The sequence below is a fragment of the Archocentrus centrarchus genome, chromosome 16, assembly GCF_007364275.1.
Source record: "Archocentrus centrarchus isolate MPI-CPG fArcCen1 chromosome 16, fArcCen1, whole genome shotgun sequence".
Classification (NCBI taxonomy): Eukaryota; Metazoa; Chordata; class Actinopteri; order Cichliformes; family Cichlidae; genus Archocentrus; species Archocentrus centrarchus.
Genome location: NC_044361.1, coordinates 25139676 through 25165483, shown reverse-complemented (window position 1 = coordinate 25165483; position 25808 = coordinate 25139676). Strand labels below are relative to the sequence as shown.

The window sequence follows — 25808 nt, the reverse complement described above, 5'->3', positions numbered from 1 at the left end:
TTCAAATGCAAAGTGTATAAGGACTCTTAAAAAGCTCAGTAACCTTTATTAGGAATAATCAGAAATAAATAATTAAAGCACACTAAGCTACGCGATTAAACTTGTCAAATGATGACAGCATGACTCTCTCCTATGTGCATGTGTGTCAGAGCTTGCTGAAAATGATCCTCGGTGGAGTCTTGGGCTGGAGGATGAGGGTGACTGTGGTTTGGAGGTCCTCTGAGGACGGCACGCTGAGATGGAAGCTCAGCAGGATCTAGACATGCAGAGAGGGAGGAGGGAGAAGAGGGTAGGATGGAGGCAGGGAGGGGGAGGAGGTGATGGAAGCATCAAGAAAGAGATGAGGAGAGGGAGCAGAGACGTTTACAGGGATTAAAATCATGCTTCAGTGAGGGGTGGGATAGAAATAAGTGTATTTGCTCAAAATGCTGTATATTTTGTTGTACTTTAAATAGTTTGCATTTACATTTCCCATTCCTTATAGTTCTGGTACATTATAATTCAGTGAAATAAATTTTACCTCACACTTCACAGCTTTATTTACTCATTGCATAAACATACATGTAACATATTCCCTCCAAAACTTTAATATAGTGTTAAATTCTATTATTGTGTGTTTGTCTCCTCCCATTAATCATTGGGCCCCTGTGTCTATAACCAATGGACTAAGCTGCCTACTTGTTAATAATCCAGCTAAAAGTATCTTCACCTTAACCAGTATTGTAAAATGGTGCTTATGGATTTAGGCATCAGTATTAATAATTCACAGGGGCTGATTTTCTGCAAAACAATTACTTATAACGCACTGAGTGAATTTTTAAACACACAGCTTTTACTTCTATTTTTACTTTGTGGTATCTTTACTTATATTCAAGTCAAGGTTCAGAATAATTCTCAGCAGAGTGTCAAATTTTGTGTCTGCCTTTCCAGCCTTATAACTCAGCTCTAGCATTTACAGCTCTTCTTTTCATCTTGCATCATGTCCTTTCACTCTCATCCCATCCCAGCACTTGTTTTCTTGCTTCCTTGCTCTTTCCCCTTCCCTTGTCTGCTGTCACTCACATGCATGAGTAAAAGCTGCATCTCGTTCTCAGCAATCCTCCTCCCAACACACTGCCTTGCCCCGAACCCAAACGCCAGGGAGCGAAATCCTGCAGTTTCTCCCCTTTGGGCCTCTTCTCTGCTCCATCGCATGGGGTCAAAGCGCAGTGGGTCTTCAAATACCTTTGAACTCCTCCCCATTGAGTAAATACAGGCCTGGACTAATGTCTGATGGAGAATTTACCACCAAACACACGTTAGACACATGTGAGATGTAGACCTGAATGTGAGTATATCAATGTCTATGTGAATGCATGGAAGAAACTAACAGAAAAAAGTCAGAGTTGCAGTCTGAACACTCACCCCAGCAGGTATGTGATAGTTCTGGAGAATGATGTCTCTGACTGGATACCGCTGCACTGTGATTCCCACTGGGTATAACCTAAACCAAAAGCAAGCCAAACATATAAAACCTTAAGTTTTCAAGATATTACCTTTGACTCCTCCATCAATTGTCTCATATGGTCAAGATTATTGGTAATCAATTCCCAGTATAGGTGCTTGATGGAAACGTCTTCTGATGAAATTCCTTGTGATGGACACAGAGTCTCAGATGGCTGATCTAAATCTCAACACGTGATTTGAAGGAACAATTTGTTTTATCTTCACTGACATCGATTACTGTAGGCCATTCCTGTTTGAAGTTGCTAGAGATGTTTTTGCTTCACATTAATATTTACTAAAACCTGCAGCCCTTTATGGTTTCATGTCAGTTTCATGGATATGCAGACACAAGGCTGGATTTATTTATTGGTCATTTGCCACATCCCATTAAATGCTCCAGATTCACTGTGTGTCAGCTGCTTGCAGTGTGATAAACTATGAATTTCAAGCTTTCATCATACAGCATACAGCATCTGTATCCCACATTCTTAGGCTTGTGGCTGAGTCTTTTTGAGGTGTGTAAATGCATATTTAAAATGACTGTTCAAAGCAATGTTAAGTAAATAAATTAATCCTAAGTGCAGCCATTTCAGTTTTACAGCACTATTACCCACCTAATTTATTCATTTTGTCTGCCACATATTTCTCCTTTATAAGCAAAGGATATTAGGAGAATAAAAGGTTAAAAGTATCCTTGATACATCGCACTTCTTTTGCAACAGTAGTTGAAATTTTAAGGGCAAAGTTTCAGTCTTGACATCGAAAGTACCAAGATGGTTCAAGGAGAACTCAATATTTTTTTTTCTGGAGCTTTTAAATCTGTTACAAAGTCTTCATTGGTAGATTGACATGTTGACATGTGAACCCAGTAGATATTTTTGATTTAATCAATGAAAATGCTTAGACAAGACAGACACAAACTAAGTTTCCAAGTCAGCAGATCTGGTGATCATGTGGTGGTAAGTGGGCACTGAGCTGGTATTGATTGAACAAACTGCTTTTTTCCAAGGTCAGTAATCACCTTTCATGATTCAATTTTTCACCAACATAAAACAAAAGTCCTAATGTGCAGTGGGAAAAATCGTATATGAGTCACATGTCAACAAATCCACGGTGTCCCCAATGACAGGTGATTGAAAACATGTGAGCCCTGGGACATGTAGTAAACGTGTCCTCCATAGTGTGGGCACTGGAAACAGGCTGCAGAGATGTGTCTGTGTAGGTGTTGTATCCATTTATTTCCCAGGTGCAAACAAATGGATACAACAGACCATATGCAGTCAGAGTCTTGATGTGTGTACCTGAGAACCTCTTTAATTGTGCCTTTCAGAAGTGGTGCCCCCTGCAGGGCTTTCTGAGGGTCCCCACCAGCCTGTGCCCACGACACCCTCACCTGCTGCCTGACCCTCTCCTGCACCTCAGGGTTGCGTCCCAGCTCAAACAGAGCAAACTGCAGGGGCACTGCTGTCTGCAGAGAGGATGGGATAAGAAGTGACACAGAATCAGGTATAGAGACGCAGGCTGAGTTAGGGTATCAGACGTATCAGCACACACACACACACACACACCCACACACACCGTGTCAACTCCTCCAGCCATCAGCTCAGTGATGTTGGCTTTGATGAGGTCCAAAGATAGCTGCCCTTTCTCCATCAGTTGCCCCAGAACTCCAGTGTACTGGCCTCTAGCTACCCCAGTCACAGACCCTCGACCTAGGGAGGATGACAGGCGCTGGTACCCCCTCTGGATCCTCGCCTCCGCTGGAAGAAGCAGAGTCAGGTCAGAAGAGACAGGACAAGGAAGCACACTGACACTGATTTGAGACTTGTGTGATTATAGCTATTTCTACCATGACTGAAGATGTGGTCCCACGCAGTGGCGTGCTGGGTCCACAGGGGTGCACCCATGCGTAGAAGTAGGCGAGGGGGCAGGTAGAGGAGAGGAGGAGTGGTTGTTAGCATTCGCTCCACAGCCCAGATGAACTTCTGAGACTCCAGGGAGGGGGATGAGGAGAAGAGGCCAATACGCTCTCCGTAGAGCACGTGGCAGCTGGCTAGAAGGGGAGGAAGGGAGGAAAAAAAGAGGGAGGTATAGGTAGGTTAAGATGAGACAGATAACTGATGTGCTTAAACATGAGCAAACAAAGGATTTATAGAATAATCGCTGAGACTTATTAAGTAGACTATTACACCTCCTGGAGGATTACATGGACCTTTGTACTGAATGTCTCTATGAGTCATGAATTCATTTATTTCTTCCAAATAACAGATAATCAAATTCAAAAAGCCAAATTTTTTTCTTATTAACTGTAAACAAAAAAAGAGAGGGAAAAAAAAGACCCTTTCTCATATGCATCTCCCCACAGTGCACATGATGTTTCCCCTCCAGCAGCCATCCATCACCTATCAGACATGCTTGAGTTATATTAACACAACATCAGTGACTGGAATAGAGTTTCTTACTCCGGCTTAGCACTTGGTTTCTGGTGCTGGGATCCATTAGGAGAAAAGCAGCATGACTCAAAGTCATCAGCTCTGTCCCCTTTACACTCACATACACACAGATGCAAACAAGTGTACAGCTCACTGAGTCATACAGGCTTTCACACTTGTGAACATGGCATACAGCAGATAGGCACATGAAAGGAGCAGACCTGCTGAAATAACGCCGGAGCTTTGATCATCTTTGTTGGCGTTTCTATTTTTAAAGGTGCATGTTCTCTTTGACCTCCTACACCCAGAGTACGCTAAGAGATGCCTGGGGATAGGATGAGGTTTGATTCTCATGAAAGGTGTGAATATTTTGGAATTAAAGCAGAGAGAGCAGCACTGATTTATTTGCAAGGGTGAAGTTTTTCTTTTGTGTGTGTGTGTGTGTGTGTGTGTGTGTGTGTGTGTGTGTGTGTGTGTGTGTGTGTGTGTGTGTGTGAAGATTTTAAAGAGGTGATGCTCCTGCAGATTTTATAATTCCTCTGACGTCAAAAGCTGCCGCAGCTCACGTCAGCATTTGTGAGTCAATGCATAGAACTGATAGTTAGGCTGAATGAAAGACTGTCAAAAGGGGGAGGCAACATGAATCCACGCCCTCCCATCCCCCAGGGCTTCAAGGTCGATCACTGCTGGATGAAAAACAAGACTTGACAGTTATGGGATGGGATGGGATGTTTCCATCAAACATCCATCCTTTCACACCTCTCTATACTTACACTTTTTCTAGATAGAATAAGTCAGTTTTTTTGTCCCTATTGTAAACAAACAGGAATTCATTAATACTCATTTTACTATCTGTGACAGATAGAGATACACAAAGATATCATGGGGGGGAGGTGACCTCCAACCTTCCAGCGCGAAGCGGAAAAGGTCAGCGCTGGGATCGATGGTGATACTGTGTTTTCCCTTCTCTCCTCTTCCCTCCTTTTCCACTCTTGACTGCAGCATTCGACAGAAATCCTTCGCCACCTCATCAAGGTGCGGGAGAAAGCGCTTTACTGCAGCACTCATCATCACCTCCTTGTTCAGCTGAACACGGTCAGCTCTCCACTCTTCACCATTCCTGCAGAGAGAAAGGTGGAAGTGAAGCATTAAAATGAGCCTCTTTTATTTCTGCTCAGTCACTGTGAAATAAAGTAAGGGCATCATGTTCAAGTCTGATTCCCTATCAGTTTAGATTTATTGTTGCCTAAACATGAATTCCAAGAAAGCCCAAATGAAAGAAGTCTCTTTTTTGGTACTTGACCTGTTTCTAACCTCTCCTCCACCTTTACCCAAACCATTTACTTCTCCAATCCTCAATATGGAACATACAGTCATGTGAAAAAGAAAATTTTCACTATGTAGTCCTCTGAAAAATTAAATACACCCTTACTGCTTACATAGGAATTAAAAGGGTAAGTTGCAGCCAGGTGGCCAGTTTGCTGGTCTAGAGCTTTCAGGTGTATGCTAACACAATGCCACCATTTTCCCAGGAGTGGACATCACAGCAAATTCACCCCAAGGTCAGACTGTGCAATGCTCACAGAAAAAAAACAAGAGCTACATCTTAGACTCTACAGGCCTCAGTTAGCATGTAAAAGTTCATGACAGTACAATTAGAAAACGACTGATCAAGCATGACTTGTTTTGAAGGATTGTCAAGAGAAAGCCTCTTCCTTCTAAAAAGAACATGACAGCATGACTTAGGTTTGCACAGTTGCATCTGAACAAACCACAACACTTTTGGAACGATATCCTTTGGACAGACAAAACCAACGTAGAGATGTTTGGCCACCAAGTTTGCAAAAACCAAACACGGCACATCGGCACAAACAGCTCATCTAACTAACGGTCAAGCATGGTGTCAGAGGGCTGAAGATTTGGGCTTGTTTTTCAGCCACAGGCTCACAAGGGCCCGTAAACTTCAATGAACTGAATTGACTTTGTAAAAAAGACTGGGAAAATTCCTCCACAATGATGTAAGAGACTGATAAAGTCAAACAAACACCAAATGCAAAGCAAGTCATTACTTCAAGTTACTGCTGTTAAAGGTCATTACAAGCTGTTCAATCATGGTGTGTATTTAGTTTTTCACAGAACGCCACAGAATCCTGTGAAAATTTTCTTTTCCACATGCACCTGAAGACAGCGGTGGGATTAATATGACTGTCAGGTACAAAAAGCCCCACACAAAATGTTTTGTGTCTTTTGTGTATTTTTGCATTGTTGACCCCTTGAAACTAAACAACTGTGACCATTTTAATATAACTGAAATATATTAGCCAGTTAATTTAAAATGTATAAGATTTTTATTTAAATTGAAAGCACATTTGTGATTACAGCTCCTATATATGCAGTTAGACTGCAGTGTGTGTGTCTTTGCTTGAGTTAAAGCAAATTAAAATGGGGAATCTCAAGTTACCCTTCATTATGGCTTTCCAAACTCTGAGCCTAAAAGAGTAAGAAAAGATAATTCATTATAAATTATGGAAAATATGGGATTCAGCATACCTCCTCAGCCTCTGCTGCTTTGATTTTGATGATTAGTTTTTATCTTTTTTTTTTAAATTCTCATGTGAGTGTCCCGACTTTATGGGCATGATACCAAATCACTGGCTAGAATTTTCCAGCAATCCTAACTGCATAAAGAATTTGTTTTACTTGCAAATAATGAATTAGACAATGTGTGAATGCACTAAAATCACAACTTTTTAAAGAACTTTTCCATCCAAAACAACAAATTTACTACATACCTACAGCCATTGGCGGTTCTAGGGGCGGGGCCACAGGGTCATTGGCCCCATCTGAAATCTGATTGGCCCCCTGAAGTGCCCCTGTCCTGTCACTCATCTGTCCTTTGTCCGAGAGCGAGGATCAAATTAGAGGTGGATGCAATTCCATGCCGAAACACCAGTAGCGCTAATGAGCCAATATAGGAATGCTCAGTGTGAATAAAGCTTACAGAAGAAAGAGAAGATTTGAACGCTCTCGCGGAGAAAGTTTTTTAACCGGCAACCGATGCCAGTCTACATTTTGAGGAGTTTGTTGGTAATAAGTCATAAATCCCTTTTTGCTCACAGCTGTTACAGCGTAAGTCTGACAAACATTAATTTAAGAGGCAAAGTTAGTTAAGAGTAATGTTAACTGAGGCCCTACTTGTGTTTGGACATGAATGTTAGCATTTCACTAATTCATGTACTTTGTAATTTGCATTTGTGTGTTGACATTAACTATAATGTTTGGCAGTGACAGAGAAGAATATGAAAAGAAAGGGTCAGTCTCAGGCGGGAATTCAGCAGTTTTTGAGCAGAGTGAGTCTGCCAGCTGAAAATGAGCAGGGTGAGAGGAGGGAGAGAGCAGCAGGACACAGCAGACCAGAGGCTGGTCAAGAGCAGAGCACCTCCAGTCCCTTTTCATCAGGTCAGAAATCATTTAGGGAGAGCAACAACAGTTAATGCTGTAATGTATGAAACTTCTGATATTGTTATTTAGTGAAATGGCACATAAGTTCACTGAATCACCTCATGGTGATAAGATTTACCATAACTTTAATGTAATGGCTTTAATTTTTATTGGTCCGTATATCACCACATCTACCACAAATACTTGGCAACTCTATGAATACTGTGGCCCCTTGATGCCCCTTAGAAAAATCCTAGATCCGCCACTGCCTACAGCAAAGTAATGTCTATAGATCTCTAGTTATATATAATTTTAAATTTATATTACAACAGTGGCCTTTTAAGTAGGCTCACTTCCATTTAGTTGTGCTACTATGCCACTATGAAATGAGAAGACTTCTTCATCCGTTGTTTTAATTTTGTATTTTCTCCTACTAATTGAAATGTTATTGGAAAAGCTGTTCTTTTAGGGCTTCATTTTGAAACTGAAATTTAACTACACTTTGTTGTGGTCTTATCATTAACATCTTCAGTGTGCTTTTTAAAGTCATAATTATTGCTTGATCTCCATACATGTGTCAGCTTTGGTACCTTTGCAGCGATGTTTATCATCTGTCATAGAAATGAATGAGCAGAAAGCAACACTCAATGCAAAACTTATGCTGTCAGAAGAAATTAAATAATGAACAAAAAGTTTCCCCGCTGATTAAATCACCCCCCCCCAAAATCAAGCGACATGATGATGGTACAAGTGATTATATTAATTTACACAGACTGTGTTGTTTCCATCGCTCGAGGGAACACTGAACTGATTTAGTCAAATTTCGACACTTAAAATTTAATCAGTAGAATAATGAGATTTTACCCACGGAGGGGAGGAGAGTCCCCATCATGTGACTGCTTAAACAGATTCATATCACCACATCATGAGTAATTTAAAACACAGATGTGGCACTCACTTGAGGAAGATTCCTTTGCGGTGGTTGCGTATTTCTCGATGTGTCGCCCAGGGCTGCAGGGTCATCCGTCGGGGGTGCAGGCCCTCGGACTTAAACAGCTCACTGATGTCAGATGGCAGCATGATGTTCACACTGCTTAGGGTGCCCACTTTCTCTCTATTCCAGTCACACACAGAAAGGATATGGTGTAAGCACATCAATATACTGAAGAACATTAAGCTTTAAACTTCGCTATACCTGTAGATGGGACCCAGTGTGTTGAAGGTCGACTCCATGTGCTTGTGGAGCTGCTGGAAACGGTTTTCTCTCCAGAATTTCACCAGGTTGAGCCATCCACTCCTGCCTGTGTGAGGGATCTCCTCAAAGCTTTGCACCCCTTTCACTGCTCTTTTCCCCCCTTCTAGCTTTCTATCCACCACAGCCCCTGTTGCAGTTACACAAAGACTCTTTTGTGGTGTGACGCCAAAAAACACATTTCTGGATCCACAAGTGCCCTTTGCTCTGATACTTGCAGTCACTCGTGTGGACATGCTGGCTCTGGTCTGAGTGAGCTGTACCAGGCAGTCTCATCCAGAATTGTGACACTTCTTGTCTCTGCAGGGCTCATCACTGCCCTCCCCCAACACCAAACTTCACCCTTGAATGGGATTTATTGCTGACAGGAGTTTGATGATTTATAAATCTGAGCGCCAGAGTTCAAGAGAAACACAACAGAGCCAAAATGTCAAGCTGATTACACACAAACCACATAAGGGGCAAGTATAGCTTCCCAAAATGTGTTTTATTTCAAGTTCAATCACAGCTAATCAGCTGCAAATAAACAGGCTAAATGTCTACTATGGTGAGTTCCTGGTTTTCTTCATGTTGTATAAAATTCAACAATTAATGCACCAAGATAAGCTTAACAGTCTTTAGAAACTAGCAGATTTGGTTCATACGCACCAGATACTATAGACATGATGTAGAAACAACTTTACAAGAAAACAAGACATTTAATAAGCAAGTTTCATGTTTTTTTTTACATTTGCTGTGTGAATGTGTTGTGAACATGTTGCCCTGAGGTTCCTCACTTGTGTATAGATCACCAAGATGGATCTCATTTAAAAGAGCACCAACAGCTCTAGAGTAGCTGTGACTTAGCTTATATTAATTAAAAAAAAAACCCTGTTAGCTTATATCACCATTAAATCTATAATGTAATTATAAAACAGCTTTCTAAAACAGAAAATTTTAAAGGAGGGAAACCATTAAAGGGATCACTAATACAACTTTTACTTTCATGGTCATGTATTGACCAATAATTCAACACCTTATAAGGATAAAATTGTTTGCGTATATATGTAATAGCTTATAAATAGTAAGCACATTTCACTGTCATATACATCAAAGTTATGTGGGGATCATAATTACAGCTTGCCTCAAATCTTTGGTCATTTTAAGTAAGAAATTTACTTATGATAGCCACACAATAATAGAAGTCTGAGTTCAGTTCATTTGAAGAAGTCAGATGTGAGCAGCAATCATAAACTCCCATGCTGTTCCCTTTACTAAGTAATAATCAGCACTGTGGCTACACATTGATTACATGACTTTACATGAAGCCCCATTTGCTGTAGGAGTGGGCGTCCCGCTGCGTTTTCTTCTCCCTGTGAGCACTGCTGTGCTGAAGCTGAGGCCTTGAAAGGCACTCAGCAGGTTGAAGCCGTCGTCCTTGGTTTCGGTTTCAGGATGAATTATCTTTGCTAGCTCGTGGGGGAGTGACACTTTGCCTCCGACTGACCTCAGGTGGTTCGCGTCCTTGGGGTTCTGAAGGATGAATGAAAAATAAATAAATGGGTTACAGGGCTGAACATGTGGCAAAAAAATAAAAGATCAACTGCATGCATCAAAGTGTGCAGAGTATTTGTAGAGAATGTTAGAGAATATTAAGTCTCTGTATAAGAGAAACTGTATACAAGTTTGATTTATAACTTTGATCTACAAACATTTAAATGTCTAATGCAGGGCTCTTCAACTCCAGCCCTCTTGAGCCCCTGTCCTGCAGGTTTTAGATGCATCTCTGCTTCAACACACCCAAGTCAAATATAGAAGTCATTAACAGGACTCTGGAGAACTTGAACTTGTAATTCAGCCATTTGATTCAGGTGTGTTGGATCAGGGACACATCTAAAACCTGCAGGACAGGGGATCTCGAGGCCTGGAGTTGAAAAGGCCCGGTCTAATGATTATGAAATTTCATTCTGCATAGTGGTGCAGTGGTTAGCACTGTCACCTTACAGCAAGAGGGTGCAGAGTTGACATCCACCAGCCAGCTGGGGCCTTGTGGAGTTTTCATGTTCTCCATGTATATACACATGGGTACTCCATCTTCCTCCAACAGGCCAAAGGCATGTATATTAGGTTAACTGGTGATTCTAAGTTGGCCACAGGTGTGACTGGTTGTTTTAACCCTGTGATAGACTGGTGATCTGCAGGGGTGTACCCCCACCTTGGCTCCAGCTCTCCCACAACCCTGAATTGGATAAGCAGTTAAGAAAATGGATGCATAGATATTTGAAATCTCTCCAATATTTACCATTCAATTCTTAGTGAAGATGTAAAGACTGTTTCAAAGCAATAAAACCAGTGTGAATTCTGCAAGATACTGAAAGGGGGGGAAAAAAAAACAAAAAAACAAAAAAAAAAAACAAAAAAAAAAAAAAAAAAAAAAAGAGAAAACTAGAGTATAAATATTTTCCAAACAGACCTCAGAGAGCTGATATTTTCTCCTGAAGTGAGCTCTCATAGCTGCCCTCTCTGCGTTCTTCTGAGCGTTCGTGGCTTCCCGCAGCTTCCTGTAAACACAGCAGACAAATACATCTTAAATATAACAAGATGAAATCTCTGCACAGGTGACATTAACTCAGTTAATCTTAGATTCATCCTGCAGTGAGAGCACAGAGGGAGAACAAAAAAAAAAAAAACAAAACAAAACAAAAAAGCACGTGACCTGAGCAGACAAGGACTTCAGGTGGTTTCACTTTGTGCTTTAATTGCATGTAACTCGGGGGAAAAAAAAAAAACTTGATTTCATGTGTGTTCAAAGTCTGAGAATTATAACACCTGTTTACAATATGCATCTAAAAAGCAACTATGCCTGTCATTTGTAATGGCAGAAAATACCCCGATCAGGCATAATATGACCATTTGTTTAATATTGTGCTGCTCTGACCCATCACTGCATCCCTGAAGGTGTGGTATCTGCACCAAGATGTTAGCAACAGATCCTTTAAGTCCTGTAAACTCCGAGGTGGGGCCTCCACGGATCGGAGTTGTTTGTCCAGCACATCCCACAGATACTTGATTGGATTGAGATCTGGGGAATTTGGAGGCCAAGTCAACACCTCAAACTCGTTGTTGTGCACCTCACACCATTCCTGAACCATTTTGCTTTGTGGCAGAGAGCATTATCCTGCTGAAAGAGGCCACAGTCATCAGGGAATAATGTTTCCATGAACATATCAAAGTAACATCAGCACGGATGGCAGGACCCAAGGTTTTCCAGCAGAACATTGCCCAAAGAATCACACTGCCTCCGCTGGCTTGCCTTCTTCCCATAGTGCATCCTGGTGCAAGGTGTTCTCCAGCTAAGCGACGTGCACGGCCATCCACGTGATGTAAAAGAAAACGTGATTCGTCAGATCAGGCTTCTTCCATTGCTCCGTAGTCCAATTCTGATGCTCACGTGCCCATTGTCACCCTGAGTGGTCTGCAGCTATGCAGCCCTATACACAACAAACTGCGATGCACTGTGTATTCTAACACCTTTCTATCAGCACCAGCATTAAATCGGCAATTTGAGCTACAGTAGCTCGTCTGTTGGCTCAAACTTTGCTCACCACGTGCATCAGTGAGCCTCGGCCGACCACGACGCTGTTGCCACTTTTTTCCTTCCTTGGACCACTTTTGATAGACACTTTTTCCTGCTTGTAACACAGTAGCTTTGTGGACAAAATGTACACTTGCTCCCAAGTATTTCCCCACTCACTAACAGGTGCAACGATGGAGGGATAATCAGTGTTATTCACTTCACCTGTCAGTGGTCATAATGTTACGCTTGATTGGTGTAAGTGCTGTGCAGTTTTGTGATACGTGAGATACACAGGAGTTTTCCATTTGTGATGCCCCTCCCACTGTCTCAGAGCCAGTTAAGGGCAGCAATCAGCTGATACGGGAGGGTCGTCTGCTGGTGAGAAACAATATGACACACGCCCTCTCTACCTGGCATCAACCCTCTTTAGTATTTGTGCTTTGTTTATCTTTCATAATTTCTCTTTTATTCAAGAGAAATTCTTGTGTGGACCGCTTCCTTCTGCCAGTTTGTGAGCCAGTCATTATATTTCATTTTTATTTCTTCTCCGTAACAATTCAGGAGAAAATAAATAACTTTTTCTCATTTAGATTCCAGAAATGTGATTTATATATATATATTTTTAAAAAGACACCTATAAGTAACATTTTCACTGTAACAATGTTACTTGTAATATTTCATGTTTACAATAGTAACTGTTGCTACTTTAAAGTATCTGAAGACTTCCTTCACCCTTGCATGTCTGTTTCTACATCATACACAGCATTACTTGCCTCTCCTTCTCCAGCTCTGTCTGGTATGAGCAAATGATAGATAAATCTTTGGGATGTGCAGCTCGGGGTGGGGGTGTTTTCCCCAACTTTGCGCATCCTCCTCGGCTTCCGCCACCCATGCCCCACTTGTTCCTGCGTTTGGCGCACAACTTCTTCCCCTTCACCTCCGACACGCAGCTGGTCAGTTTCCTGATGGGCATGCTCAGGGAATTTTTTAATCTCATCACAGACTCCATGATATACCAAACACACCCTTATTTCCTCAACAAATGACAGGTGAATTTACAGTTGTTCTCTCCTTCCCTCATGTTGTGTTGCTCTGACAGGACAAACTCAGGACGCTCAGTCTGACATCTCACAGCAATAACTCCTGCCAAGGACAAGGACGGCAGTCAGACGAGGCTCAGACATACAGACTCACAAAGGTTACATACACAGATGAAGTATTTATCATCTAGATGAGGTTAAGGAGGGCACTAAAGGAGAAACACGAAAACTATGCAAAGGCAAAACATCACAAATGCCACACTAACATGTTGGACAGGCCAATTTTTCAAGGTCTGACACCACTGATTTAAACCCAAATTAGGTTTGCCATGGTGTTCCTGTTCACAGTTATCTTACCCGTGCAGGTGGTCACAGTTGGCCTAAGGCTTACAGCATAAAATCCTGGTAAAGCACCCCTGCCAGATGGCCTTCACCACCACCACCACCACCAGGCAATCCCAACTAACTGAGGAAAACAAGAAGAAAAAACAGTAGACTCTCCACAAGATGTTAAGCCAGCACCTTCCCAGCCTTCACAGGAGAAAATTATTGTTTGCTGTTCAGGTTTCAGCCTCTCCTTCCCTCTTTCCCTCCCTCAGGCTCGTTTTCACATTTCGCTACCCCCAACTCTACCATACAGATTACTACCTAAAGGACTTAATGAGGGGAATCTTGTTAGCTGTGGCAGGGAATGCACCCGATGACTCACGTGTGTGATGAAGATTTAGAGGTGATGTTGAGTGACACACGCATGTATTTACAGGCCTGACATCAGCATTGTTTGTATATTTATAGATTCATTTGTGCTATTGCATAGCTCCATTTCCTGTGTGTGTTGTTTGCATAATCTAGTTCAGAGAATTGTAGTGCTATTTTTTTTTTCCAAGAAGAATAATGCTGGCATTTAGTTCACTGAATATTCATAGATTAAAAAATGACCAGAGATGTAGAAAGAAGAAATGAAACCTGGATGCAGGGAATCCAGCCTGAGACAGCAGCGTCTGAGTCAGTGGGAGATAAGAGAAACGTACTGACAGCTGGCCAGAAAAGCTGCCCAAACTGTCAAAAAGGAAGGGACAGAGTGGGGTCACCCTCCAGTCTCCCTCAGCCTCTTCACCCAAAAAACAACAACAAAAATAGCCATAAATAGCATTATTTGTGTGTGTGTGTGTGTGTGTGTGTGTGTGTAATCAGTGCTGAAATTTGTTTAAATGCCGAGCATGTTTTCCTGCATCAAAGATGTTTTAACAATGTCTTAAATAAATATTAAATATTATCTGCAAAGACAAATAATAAATCAGTTGATTAAAACAGCTGCATAATTGATTTAATGGTAAAATGTTTCTAGGTATAAAAACTAAGATGCCTTTTACGTGGATACTCACTAAACTACCCCTAACTAAAATAATCAGTGTAACTGCAGTGTAATCTATTACACTGCAACTGTATCCATGTAAAAGTTTTTGTTTATTCATTTTACCCCTCTGTCACTTTAATTTAAAAAAAAAACGTTCATTGAGGCATTTTCTTCCTCTGCTAATCACTTCAGTTTCTGTTAGGATCACTACAGACAAAGAGGATTGTTATTAGGATTGTTACGGGTGGTTTAGGTACAGCTGTTAAACTACTCGTTAACGCAAATGTCTAATCAGCCAGTCACGTGGCTGCAACTCAGCGCATTTAGGCATGCAGACAGTCTCTTAATGAAAGCTGCAATATTTAAATCTACATACACAAAGAAAAACAGTAGTAAAAATTCATAACACTAACTAAACACAATATTATGTATTCCAGGCCACTATTATGCATGCCATGAAGAATTAAGGCCGTTCTGAAGGCAAAAGGAGGTCCAAAGCTGTACAAGCAAGGTGTAACTAATGAAGTGACCAGTGAGTGTATCTATCAATATTATGTCAAACCACAAACCAAGTAAACCTATGTGCAGACACAGACCATGAGACATGAGATGAGCTAAACTGATTTATTATAAATCTCTCGTGGAAAGGAAGAGGGCCAGGGGTTGCCAGCAGGCAAGAATATAGCCAGATGGGGTGGCTGCACTGATGGCTGAGAGCGTGAGGATTGAGAGAGGCCACTGGGCTGGGTGCAGAGAAAGACAGAGTTAAAGAGAAACACCCAGCTGTTATTGTTACGCACTGTTTTTTGCACCACGAGGCGCTCGTTGCAAAGACTTTACCAGCAGACCTAGCGCCTGTGTTGGATGATGTCGTGCGGATGGTAAACTTTGTAACGTCAAGACCCCTGAAAACATTGGCGGTTCTAGGGGCGGGGCCACAGGGACGTTGGCCCTATTTGAAATCTGATTGGCCCCCTGAAGTGCCCCTGTCCTGTCACTCATCTGTCCTTTGTCCGAGAGCGAGGATCAAATGCAATTTCGTGCAGAAACACCAGTAGCACTAATGAGCCAAATAGGAATGTCCAGCGTGAATAAAGCTTACAGAAGAAAAAGAAGATAGTTTTTTTTTTTTTTAACCGACAACCGATGACTGCGGTCATGTGAGCCCTCATTTTCGAAGACACAGTCAAGCTAGCCGCACGTAGAATTACGTTGCGCATTTATACCACATATTACAGTACGGCTGCCGGTCGACCTAAAAAACACATCGGAAGTCTTATTATCCTTCAATTTCGACCATTGTAATGCATATTTCATAAAAAAGAAATACTGTCAAGCCTCTAAATACTCAGCTTTGTAAAGGTGTAATTTTCTTATCATCTCAAACTTTCAATACAAAAATGAATTAATGTATACTGCACTGTTTTACTCAAACTGACGTTTTTGAATTGTATTTATAATTTATAGGAGCACTGTTAAATTGACGCAGGTCTTAAACCTGATTCTTGCTCAGCTTGACCCCCACTGTGTATGGACTGACTTTCATCTCAAATAACTGTACGGTTTTGGACAAAATTATGCGCAAAATCCAGTTACATTCCTGTACTTCATTTGTTCCCAAACCATGGTGTCATGCTTCGGGCCCACAGTAATAAGAGACAGTTTGATTGTATTCAAATATACACATAGTTCCATTGTTATATAAATGCATTTGATATAAAAAGTGAATTGATGCTGGTAATAGGAGATGGTTATTTTATTTGCCTGGATTTAGTACTCCTATTGAAATTGGAGTCCCAGTACAGATAGTGGAAGTCACAATTTCAGAATGATAGAAACAACAAAGATGAATTCCAATTATATATTTGAATTTGAAAAACATTTAAGATTGAAGCCATTGACAGTATAGAATATTCATGACAGAACAGTAATGTTGAAATCTTAACAGACAAGGCACAAAGTCAGAACATAACAGAAATTGTTAAATATTCAAATGTCTTGCTGTTATAAAGCACTAATAACAAGGCACAACTTTTTAGCATGTCCAGCATGTGGACTTATTTTAAACACAGAACATAATTGCACTCTGTGTTACGTGCATGGAGGAGCTGCACTTTTTCCATATCCTGTCTGCTGTGGCAAACTGCAGGTGAAGCATTTGTCTTCAGAGTTGCTGCTGTCTGTGTGGACCACATCTGAATCATAATAATCAGAATCACTTCCAAAATCCTGCAAGACATAGATAAGTCAAAGAAGAAGATTTCAAATGAATAGTTTTGAATGTTTTCTTCTGAAAAAAATGATTGCACATGTCAGTTATCTTATCTGTAACTACAAGACACAGATTAAACAACAAGTGAGTGGTGGTGTGCCGCAGGATTTTTTTTATGTAAAAAAAAAAAAAATGTGCTGTGGCTCAAAAAAGGTTGAAAAACACTGATTTAAAGAACTGGCTGCAGCTGGTGAAGCTCTGCTTTGACCAAAGTACACCTGTTTCCACTCCTCCAAAAGCAGGCACATCATCACAGAGAAAGAGAGAGGCAAAGAGGAAGAGAGAGACACTCTGAAAGTGACAACAGGTCAGTCTGACCCAGAATTAGATGTTCAGGGTGAGTCATTGCCATTGGCTGCATGTCAGGTATGGCTGTTCTGGGACTTCCCTGCACCTCCATGTGAGTACATGAAAGTGCAGGGAAGTCCCCCAGGACAAAACAGGCTTCAGAGACAACAGACTTTAAGTTGGAAGGAACTGACCTGGAAGTGGATTGCAAAGGGGATAACACATGCAACTATAGGCAGTCAGAGTCTCTTTAAATAACGTGCTTTACACAAGACAGCAAATTGGATGGAGACCAAGATTTTAGCTGAGCCATCAGCTGACTCGGACTGGCACTGACATCAGTTTTTTTTTTTCTTCAATTATTCCACCCTAATTCCTTGCTGATCTTGGCTTTGTTGCTTCTTGAATTGATACATTAAATTAAATTCTTCATATTTAACTGACTACAGTTTGCAGATATGTTTCTATCAAAAAGAAACTGCCTAAACAGTGAATACTGCAAGAACCCATTTATAAAAATGTCTGCTTGAAGTCACTGTAGTTAACATTTACAATATAAGTGTTTACTAAATTGTTTGTAACACAATATTATGTAATCCAAGTTATTTGCTACCAACAACTATAATTTCCACTGTCAGAACATTCTTCATTGTAAAAAACAAAGCAAAACAACATAGCTTTTAATTTTATTATTTGCCTCCAAAGACAAATAGATTATAAAGAATTTATCTGCTTACAACATTGTGATAAATTATATATTAAATATAACTACATACTGCTGTTGAATGCAAAATGAGGATACTCAGGCCTCTCTGTGTCCCTTTTTTTTTTGAGAAATGTGTTCAGCTCTTCTCCTGATTTCTTTTTTTGGCACATTTGTTTGAATGTCTTGGAACGACTCCACCGTGAGTTTTATTCTCTGTGACCCACTCTAATGCCCTACTTGGCACTGAGAGCACATATGGACACCTCAACCAACCCGTTTAAAGTCCCTCACTCATTTTCACCCCCCACCACCATCTGATGCCCAGACCACTTTGATTTCTAACAGGTGAGGAAGCTTTAATGCTTTAACAAGATCACAGAGCAAAGCCATGCCACGACTGAGCTCATACAGGTCTGAAATCAGTTTGCTATTCCAAAGTGTAGGCTTTTACCACTGAATGGAGAGGGCCTGGGGTGATCCTGCATCAGTTAATATAAATTATTAACAGGACAAAGGGCGACACAGCTAAGGAGCATGTTAGAATAGATAAACGTTTAACTGTTTTTCTATGTATCACAATGTGTTTATCATAAACATGCACATGGAAAGCAGGTAACGCCTGTTTCCTGAGGACACACACACACACACACCCACATACACATACATGATTACATCATGTGACATGAGTGATGTTGTTACCTGAGCTTTGTGTAAACTCACGTGATGCTAAAATAAAAGAGCCAAGCAGGAAGACGGATCAGACTCTCCCTCAGACATACACACACACGCGTGTTGGCTGACGGAGACTCTTCCTGCAGGTGAAAAGATCAACTACGGGTTTCTGTGTCTTTCCTTATTTAACGGTGGTCCGAACCTAACAGAGCACATTACGGACCATTATGAAAACATGTTCATAGTCTCCAGTATTGCAAAGCTGTCTCATTTCGACAACAAAATCAGCACTATCATGTAAAATGATCATACTCAAGCTGTGTGTGTGTTGTTGTTTTGTTACTGATCCAGCTGAAAATTCCTTAACTGGCTCTTTTTTCCTTTTGGGGGTGACTTCCATGAAAAGCTGTCTCTCACACACATGCACACAGGTGGATTCACGCAATAAGGAAGGCTAATGCCTTCCTTAGCCCCTTACCCTAACCTTCAGCAAGTGGCTCAGTGGTATAGTGGTTAACATGCAAAAGATCCCAGGTTTGAGAGCAGGAGACACAAGCTAGTGTACTCCTATTGTTGGTCTCAAGCCTGGACAAATGGGAGGGATGCATCAGGAGGGGCATCTGGTGTGAAATCTGCCACCAAATCAAATATGTGGATCCATAAAGGACCAGCCAAAAAGCAAGTGTTTGTGACAAAAAGGGGGCTCATGGGGTCCTCAGTTTTTCTCTTCATGGTGACAAAACTCCACACAGGTTGGTGGGCTATCAGGTTAAAGACCCCACATGGCAGGATAAACGTGAACTGATCCTCATTTGGCCGGCTACACGAGTGGATACACGCACAGACCGATGCAGAGGGTATTACAGATCACGTCACATGTGCACGTGGGGTTTTGAGACTCTTTTTCGGGATGCCGGCACAGATCCACTAATGTAAGCTGCGTTTAAATGCTACAGAAAAACCTGGTACATCTGGGCTTCCTATAGATTCCTATGTCCAGATGCCATATAGTAGCCTAGATTTTCCACATCACTTAAAAAAAAACAAAAACAATGTAAGAGCCTAGTTAGCATATACTCACTTCAGAGAATGAGCCACAGTGATGAGCGGCCATGGTGTGTTCCTGTCTGCAGCTGTGCTGTTTTCCCAACAGAAGAACACCCAGCATGTAGTGCTGATTATTTAAAGCATATATTAACTTTCATAGGCTACTATATGGCATATGTAAAGGTGATAAATGTATGCTTCCAGCCGAGTTTTCTCCTAGCACATGAACGCAGCTTACCTTTGTGGGTCTGTGAGAAGCTGGAAGCCTGCAAAGTGTCTCCAAACCCCACGTGCACATGTGACGGGATCTGTGCACGTCACCGGGATTTAATACTTTTGTGAAGGCACGTCGTAACCGCAACCCCCTCCGAACCCTACTCCGTAACCTGACGTGCACCTACCTGTAAATGTAACTACACGTGGCATCGACGAGGTCCGCAGCTGTTGTGATTGGCCTGTACAGTACCGTGGATTCCTCCTATGTGTTTCCGGATACTTTTTCGCCGCAGTTTTTGAATTTATCACTGAGGGAATAAGAATCATATGAGGACTCACAGACCCTGAATTGGATAAGCGGGAGAAGATGGATGGATGGATGGGTGGGATATTGATGAAACTATCAGTAATTTTCAGTAAGATTGTGAGAGAATGTACAAAATGAGAAACTCCAGAAACGAATATGTTTGCCTCCGGAAAAAAAGAAAAAAAAGAAAACAACAAATAAAGAGGACCCAGGAGGAGAGGGGAATCGGGAGGCTGGCACCGATAACACCGGGACATGAGCACAAGTTAATTAACCCATCAACACCACGCACAAGTTGGCAACTGCGTTGGTCACTTACGTAGGTTACGTCGCCGGCTTTACAAAGGTTCACAGCAGAAGTGTTGATTCTGCAATCAAGAGCCGGTTCGTGCACGCCTATTTTACCGATCTGTAAGTGAGCGAGACGGGTGTTACACTTATTTTTTAGACATTTGTACGCACAGGAAGCTCTTTGAAGGCGAAAATGATCAGATTTGTGAAGCTGAGCTTAAAAAATTGTGTTTAATTGTCACTATTTATTAATGTTATTTTTAAATTGGTTTTACGTGTGTTTGAATTGTATTTGTGTGTGGATCGGAGCAGGCATTTGAGAGTGCTCAAAATTTACACACAAATAATTGTTCACGTTTGTAAATCTTAGTTTAGGCTTGCGGATCATATCACTTTGGGACTAATTTCACTCCACTCAGAAAGCGGCAGCAGATCTGTGGGATCCAGACAGGACTGGAGGAAAAGCAAGAAGAACGAAAAGCAGGAATCTCTGGAATTTCGTAAGGACCAAACAAACAAAAAATGTCTAAACCTAATTACACCGGCACCTATCACATGATGGAGCAGGAGAATATGGACGCCTACTTGACAGGTTTAGGTACGAGTCTTTATGCAGCATATTTTATACTATTATAACCATCAAACACATTTTCTTGTGTAACAGGCATGCAGCTAAAACCCTCCAATGTAACATTAATCTTTTATTTTTTTTAATTATTTTGTCTATGTTCACTGATTTGTAATCTTCAGTGTCTGATTCAGTGATGTGGGTCATCTTCATTTGTGTTCCCTCCGCCTGCAGTGTGTGTGTGTGTGTGTGTGAGACCAAAGCGCCCTCCATGAAGTCTAGGTTATGCTTCAAAATCTCTCTCTGTCTTCTCTCAGACGTTAACATTGCTCTGAGGAAGATCGTGTGTATGCTGACGCCCACTAAAGAGATCACCCATGACCCGGAGACAGGTGCCATGAAAATCAACACAGTCACCACCTTCAAGAACTTCAACATGGATTTCATTATTGGAAAAGAATTTACGGAGGACCTGGGGATAGTGGACGGCCGTACCTGTCAGGTGTGTGCTTTGTTTTTTCAAATGCGAACACAGGCTTGATTTTGTATGTAAATCATTACTTCTTATACAAGTTTTGCTTTGTGTGCTAAGTATTTGAGCAGAATTAGCGATGGTTTTTCTGTAACCATTGCTCGTTGTTTAAATGAGCGATTAGCAGTGACGTGTATTTAAAAAAACACACAAGACATTCAGCTTCTTCCCATATAAACATATATAGACGATATTCTTCAGCTGAATTCAAAACAGAACTTATCAACTTAACCTTAATCCCTACTCCACTGACAATCTGAGCAGGACCTGGGACATTGACTTGGGGATAACTTTAACTGATGAGCAGTGGAACTCTGTCCTAAACTTGGTGCACTAATCATCTGTCTCTACTGGTGCAAAGTGTTCACTTAATAAATCCTAGATTAGAGAGGATTTATCCAAATGTTGACCCCAAATGTCCTCAGTTTAGAGGCCAGATGGCAGATCTGGCACATATGATTTGATCATGCCCGAGATTGCCTTCCTAATGGTTACGGATTTTTAAAACATTTAGTGAAATGTTTAAAATGTGATATGACACTGTTTGCCCTTTTTGGTCTTTTATCAGTACAGTCCTGTGCACTCCTGCCATCCGGGGCTGGTGTGATAGTAGCCTTTACCGTGCTGCTTGCAAGCCACTTGATTCTTCTGAAATGGATAGAGCATGCTCCTCCAGCCTTTCTGCAATGGATTAAATACGTTATATTTCTTAAAATGACAAAAAATTAGATGCGCAATCAAAGGGTCCCTTCAAACTTTTATGAACACATGGAGAGCCTTCCTAGTTTTCTGTGATTCATTACAAGAATCTCTCGCTGAAGGCCAGCCACTAATGATGAAGTAACTGAGAGCACTCCTTCCTTCCCTGTTGTTGTTGTTGTTGTTGTTGTTGTTGTTTGTTTGTTTGTTTGTTTTTTTTTGTTAATTGTGTTTTAACCTTGCATGTCCTGTACTGGGTGATAGTTTGAGTGGAAGATTTATCTTTGGATAAATTTATCTTTTGATGAAAATTTACAGTTTGACATCAAAGACAGTTTATACATTATGATCTTGTGAGATAAAATACTTCAAAAATTGATTGGAAGTCTCATCTTTTCAGACTGTTGCAGCATCTCCCTCTGTATGAACTGTGAGTCTCTGAGCTTCTGTGCTTATATATTCTTTAAAAGGTGGTTAAAAAAACAACACAATCGTAAATTTATGTTTTCAGCCCAGCTGTGAAATTTTGAGGTAAAATTGAGTGAGATGTTGTCGGTCCTTTGCATGGTAATCAGGTGTGAGCGGGATGGGGATCTGAAGTCTGATGTTCAAAAACACAAATGTGCATCATGGCCCAAACAAAGGAGGTTTCTCAGAAAATGATTTGTTGATGCTCATCAGGCTGGGAAGGTTCCAAAACCTTTTGGACTCCATTAATCTGCAGTCAGGGATAGAAGGAAATCACTGCTCTCCATCTGCAGGTTGATAAAGATTTCATGAACAAACCAGGAGGTTGTTCCAACTGTTATTCATGTACAGATGATACTGAACCAGAACCTTTTGGTATAAACTGAGACGTGTTCTGTTTGGACAAAGGAAGTGGTGGTTTCGACCTGCTTTGCTGCATTTAAACGACTTGTCCTCGATGATGAAACAGTGAATTCTGAATTATACCAGCAAATTCGACAGCACATCTGTCTGTGGACTAAATCTCAAGAGAAGGTGAGTCATGCAACAAGGACAAAAGCTGCTCTACCAAAGTCAGGAAAAGAAGAAAAAACATGTTTTTGAAAGTGAAAGTCAAACTTTTTTCTTTTTTCTTTTTTTTTCTTTTTTGCAGCCTGCAGGGGGTCACATGATACTTTTTCTATTTAGAGATATAATTTTGGATCATTTTTCTTAGTGAACAAATGACCAGTTAATACATGTGTGTCATTTTTACATTCAAATCTGCTTGTATAAAAATGAGATGTTTTTGAAAAGATTTAGCACATTTTAAAGGGTTTACGACCTTTCACGCACCACTGTATCAGTCTCCCCTTTTTTTGCACTGCACAAAGTTTCTTGTGTCTGTATGGCTTAAGCTACTTTACATTCTAATGTCACACACTAATGCGGCATCTCTGTGGTTACACAGACTACAGTGGATTGGGATGGAGACAAGCTGGTTTGTGTACAGCGAGGCGAGAAAGAGGGACGAGGCTGGACGCACTGGCTGGAGGGTGACAAGCTGCATTTGGTAAGAGTGCATGGGCAGAGTGAAAAGAGGGGGAAGAAGAGGCCAGTGCAAAGAGAAAGCAAGGCAGGGGGAGATGGAACAAGGAAAATGAAAGCATAAAGGGAAGTGATGAAGAAATTGATATGCTAAATGAGGGAGGGTTTGCAAATAAGGCAAATTTTGGAGGTTATTCATTGTCTAATTCTGTTACCGTCTTTGTGGGAAGAGGTTTTTATTAAGAGGTCTGTGGAATTTTTATGTGCCTAAAGAGGAAAACTCCATGACCTGACAAAGGAGCGCGCACACACAAAGAGGCAGAGGAGCCCTGAATGCTCGTCTTATGAAGTGCTGCAGGAGCTCAGTGGCACTTTTGTTCTAAAACAGTCAAAGCTCATAGCTTATCTTTCCTTGCTGGTTATATGCTGAAACAATCCTATTGTCCCACTAAAAAGCTCTCACATTTAGGAGAAAACAGTTTGTTGTTGATGCTAAACTTGGGAGAGAATTGGGAAAGAAATGCCAGTGAAGACTTAAAATGGTGGGATTTAAAGGCTACACAAAGCAGTGGAAGGGGATGGTGGGGGACTAATGAAGAGGTGGGGGAGGAAGGTGGGAGCGGGCTGAAAAGACCAGATGAATAGATGGTGAAAAAGTGTAAGACGGATCACAAGGTCAAAGGATTTTTTTTTTTTGGTGGGGGGGGGGGGGGGGGGGGTGTCTGGCTACAAACCCAGTTTTGTGCTCTTCCTTGATGTGCCAAATGTTCTTGTTGATTCTCACTATTCATTTACTCCCTCTCTTCTCTTATTTTTTCCTCTCTCTTCTCTGCAGGAGATGAGAGTTCAAGGCATCGTAGCCAAGCAAGTCTTCAAGAAGGCTGATTGAAGTCACTGGAAAATGTTTACAGTGAATAATCGTATTTTAAAAGTAGCTGTTGTCATGTTTATAGCATTATTAACAGTATATTTTAAATATAACAAGAAAACTGAACATTTGTGAAACATTTGTGTTCTTTCAGATGGTTTTAACAAAGAGAGCAGTAGAGACTTTGTGCAGTATGAGGAAGGAAGTTTACAATCTTATAAAGAAGTCACGAATCTGTGATGTCTCTCTTCTGTGTCTTGAATTGTGTGTGTGTGTGTGTGTGTGTGTGTGTGTGTGTGTGTGTTTTGTTGCTGTTTCATATCTAAAGCCATTTTCACACATGCACTGCAGCCCTGAGCTTTTCTAGAAATTACCAAACGGAGGTACATGTGGAAATAACGCAGTAGTCTGATACATTCAGATCGGACATTAACTGATCTTTAACCTCCAGCTTCCTTGTTTCAAAGTCTGCGTGATATCAGATTGTACCCATGTGACAGTAGAACACCTAAATATGTGGCACATTCACTGCTGGCGAGTGGGCATCGTGAGGAAAACAGGCGAGTACACGTGCACGCTCAGCAGTGTGATCGTGCTCTCTGCTGAGCTGCATTCAATATCAAGATGCCCAGAGGAGGGCTGAGAGTCAGTGACATTTACATGAGCTCTGTGTGTGTGTGTGTGTGTGTGTGTGTGTGTGTGTGTGTGTGTGTGTGTGTGTGTGTGTGTGTGTGTGTGTGTGTGTGAGAAAGGTTGAAAGCAAAACATGAAGTGAATTTATGACTGAAGATGCTATTTTATGCAAAATTTATTACAAAAATTGCTATAAAGTGACTGAAAGTACAAAACTGAACGGATCACAGACCTTCAGCATGCATGTGCAACATCTATAAATTTTAAAGACATGAATGCATTTTACTTTCTTCCTTTTAAATTTTGAATTTAGAACATATTTTTCTATTAGCACGAGAGCCGTCTGTCTGTAAAGGACTATAGCTTTTGTTCATGTTATAACCCACTGACTCCTAAATGTGTATTTACTAGATGCGTTTTTCAAACTTAAAGGTGCTGTGGCTCGGGTGGCCAGATGTCTCCCTTTATGTGGGACTCGTAGTGTTTTTATCCCTTGTTCTCCTGTTTCACATATTTACTGGCTCTGCAGGATGTGCACTTTTCTAAAATCTGGCTGCTACCTAATGTAAAGAAAGCAAGGATGGCTATTTATCATATTCAAGTGGAGGTTAGCCTGCTTAATGCTATACCCATCAGGGAAAGAAGTTACCAG

The 25808-nt window shown here is 41.1% G+C and overlaps 3 protein-coding genes and 1 long non-coding RNA gene across 5 annotated transcripts; 1 reads left to right on the top strand and 3 right to left on the bottom strand.

The window, feature by feature from the left end:
- Positions 1–26: 26 nt before the first annotated feature.
- On the bottom strand, positions 27–8945 carry cyp11c1 (cytochrome P450, family 11, subfamily C, polypeptide 1). Of its 2 annotated transcripts, XM_030750125.1 has the most exons (9): positions 8554–8944; positions 8317–8472; positions 4823–5037; positions 3335–3538; positions 3064–3245; positions 2787–2953; positions 1405–1483; positions 1063–1269; positions 27–256 (listed from the first exon to the last, which is right to left on the bottom strand). In XM_030750125.1, the coding sequence occupies exons 1-9, from the start codon at positions 8844–8846 to the stop codon at positions 146–148; spliced, it is 1614 nt and encodes a 537-aa protein (XP_030605985.1). In that variant the 5' UTR covers positions 8847–8944; the 3' UTR covers positions 27–145. The 2 variants fall into 2 exon arrangements, with proteins under 2 accessions (XP_030605985.1, XP_030605986.1); XM_030750126.1 differs by lacking the exon at positions 1063–1269 and having other exon boundaries at positions 8554–8945.
- Positions 8946–9337: 392 nt separating this feature from the next.
- Positions 9338–13845, bottom strand: LOC115794555 (complexin-4-like). Its single transcript, XM_030750128.1, has 4 exons — positions 13564–13845; positions 12940–13309; positions 11063–11150; positions 9338–10122 (listed from the first exon to the last, which is right to left on the bottom strand). The coding sequence occupies exons 2-4, from the start codon at positions 13173–13175 to the stop codon at positions 9898–9900; spliced, it is 549 nt and encodes a 182-aa protein (XP_030605988.1). The 5' UTR covers positions 13176–13309; positions 13564–13845; the 3' UTR covers positions 9338–9897.
- A 2617-nt stretch (positions 13846–16462) lies between these two features.
- Positions 16463–19975, bottom strand: LOC115794557 (uncharacterized). Its single transcript, XR_004021180.1, has 3 exons — positions 19787–19975; positions 19583–19639; positions 16463–16792 (listed from the first exon to the last, which is right to left on the bottom strand). It is a non-coding gene; the product is annotated as an uncharacterized LOC115794557 (long non-coding RNA).
- A 360-nt stretch (positions 19976–20335) lies between these two features.
- On the top strand, positions 20336–24760 carry LOC115794556 (retinol-binding protein 1-like). Its single transcript, XM_030750129.1, has 5 exons — positions 20336–20482; positions 20782–20960; positions 21248–21432; positions 23579–23680; positions 24491–24760. The coding sequence occupies exons 2-5, from the start codon at positions 20885–20887 to the stop codon at positions 24542–24544; spliced, it is 417 nt and encodes a 138-aa protein (XP_030605989.1). The 5' UTR covers positions 20336–20482; positions 20782–20884; the 3' UTR covers positions 24545–24760.
- The last annotated feature ends 1048 nt before the right edge of the window (positions 24761–25808 follow it).

Bases quoted from the DNA above. Each gene is read 5' to 3' on its own strand.
- LOC115794556 (XM_030750129.1), top strand. From the start codon at position 20,885: ATGTCTAAACCTAATTACACCGGCACCTATCACATGATGGAGCAGGAG. The intron at 21,433-23,578 runs GTGTGTGCTTTG...GTGGTTACACAG, and splicing joins TGGACGGCCGTACCTGTCAG to ACTACAGTGGATTGGGATGG. The intron at 23,681-24,490 runs GTAAGAGTGCAT...TCTTCTCTGCAG, and splicing joins AGGGTGACAAGCTGCATTTG to GAGATGAGAGTTCAAGGCAT.
- cyp11c1 (XM_030750125.1), bottom strand. From the start codon at position 8,846: ATGTCCACACGAGTGACTGCAAGTATCAGAGCAAAGGGCACTTGTGGA. The intron at 5,038-8,316 runs GTGAGTGCCACA...TTCTCTCTGCAG, and splicing joins CGCAAAGGAATCTTCCTCAA to GAATGGTGAAGAGTGGAGAG. The intron at 2,954-3,063 runs GTGTGTGTGGGT...TCCTCTCTGCAG, and splicing joins TGGCTGGAGGAGTTGACACG to ACAGCAGTGCCCCTGCAGTT.
- LOC115794555 (XM_030750128.1), bottom strand. From the start codon at position 13,175: ATGGAGTCTGTGATGAGATTAAAAAATTCCCTGAGCATGCCCATCAGG. The intron at 11,151-12,939 runs GCAAGTAATGCT...CTGTGTTTACAG, and splicing joins ACAGAGCTGGAGAAGGAGAG to GAAGCTGCGGGAAGCCACGA. The intron at 10,123-11,062 runs GTCTGTTTGGAA...TTCATCCTTCAG, and splicing joins GAAAATATCAGCTCTCTGAG to AACCCCAAGGACGCGAACCA.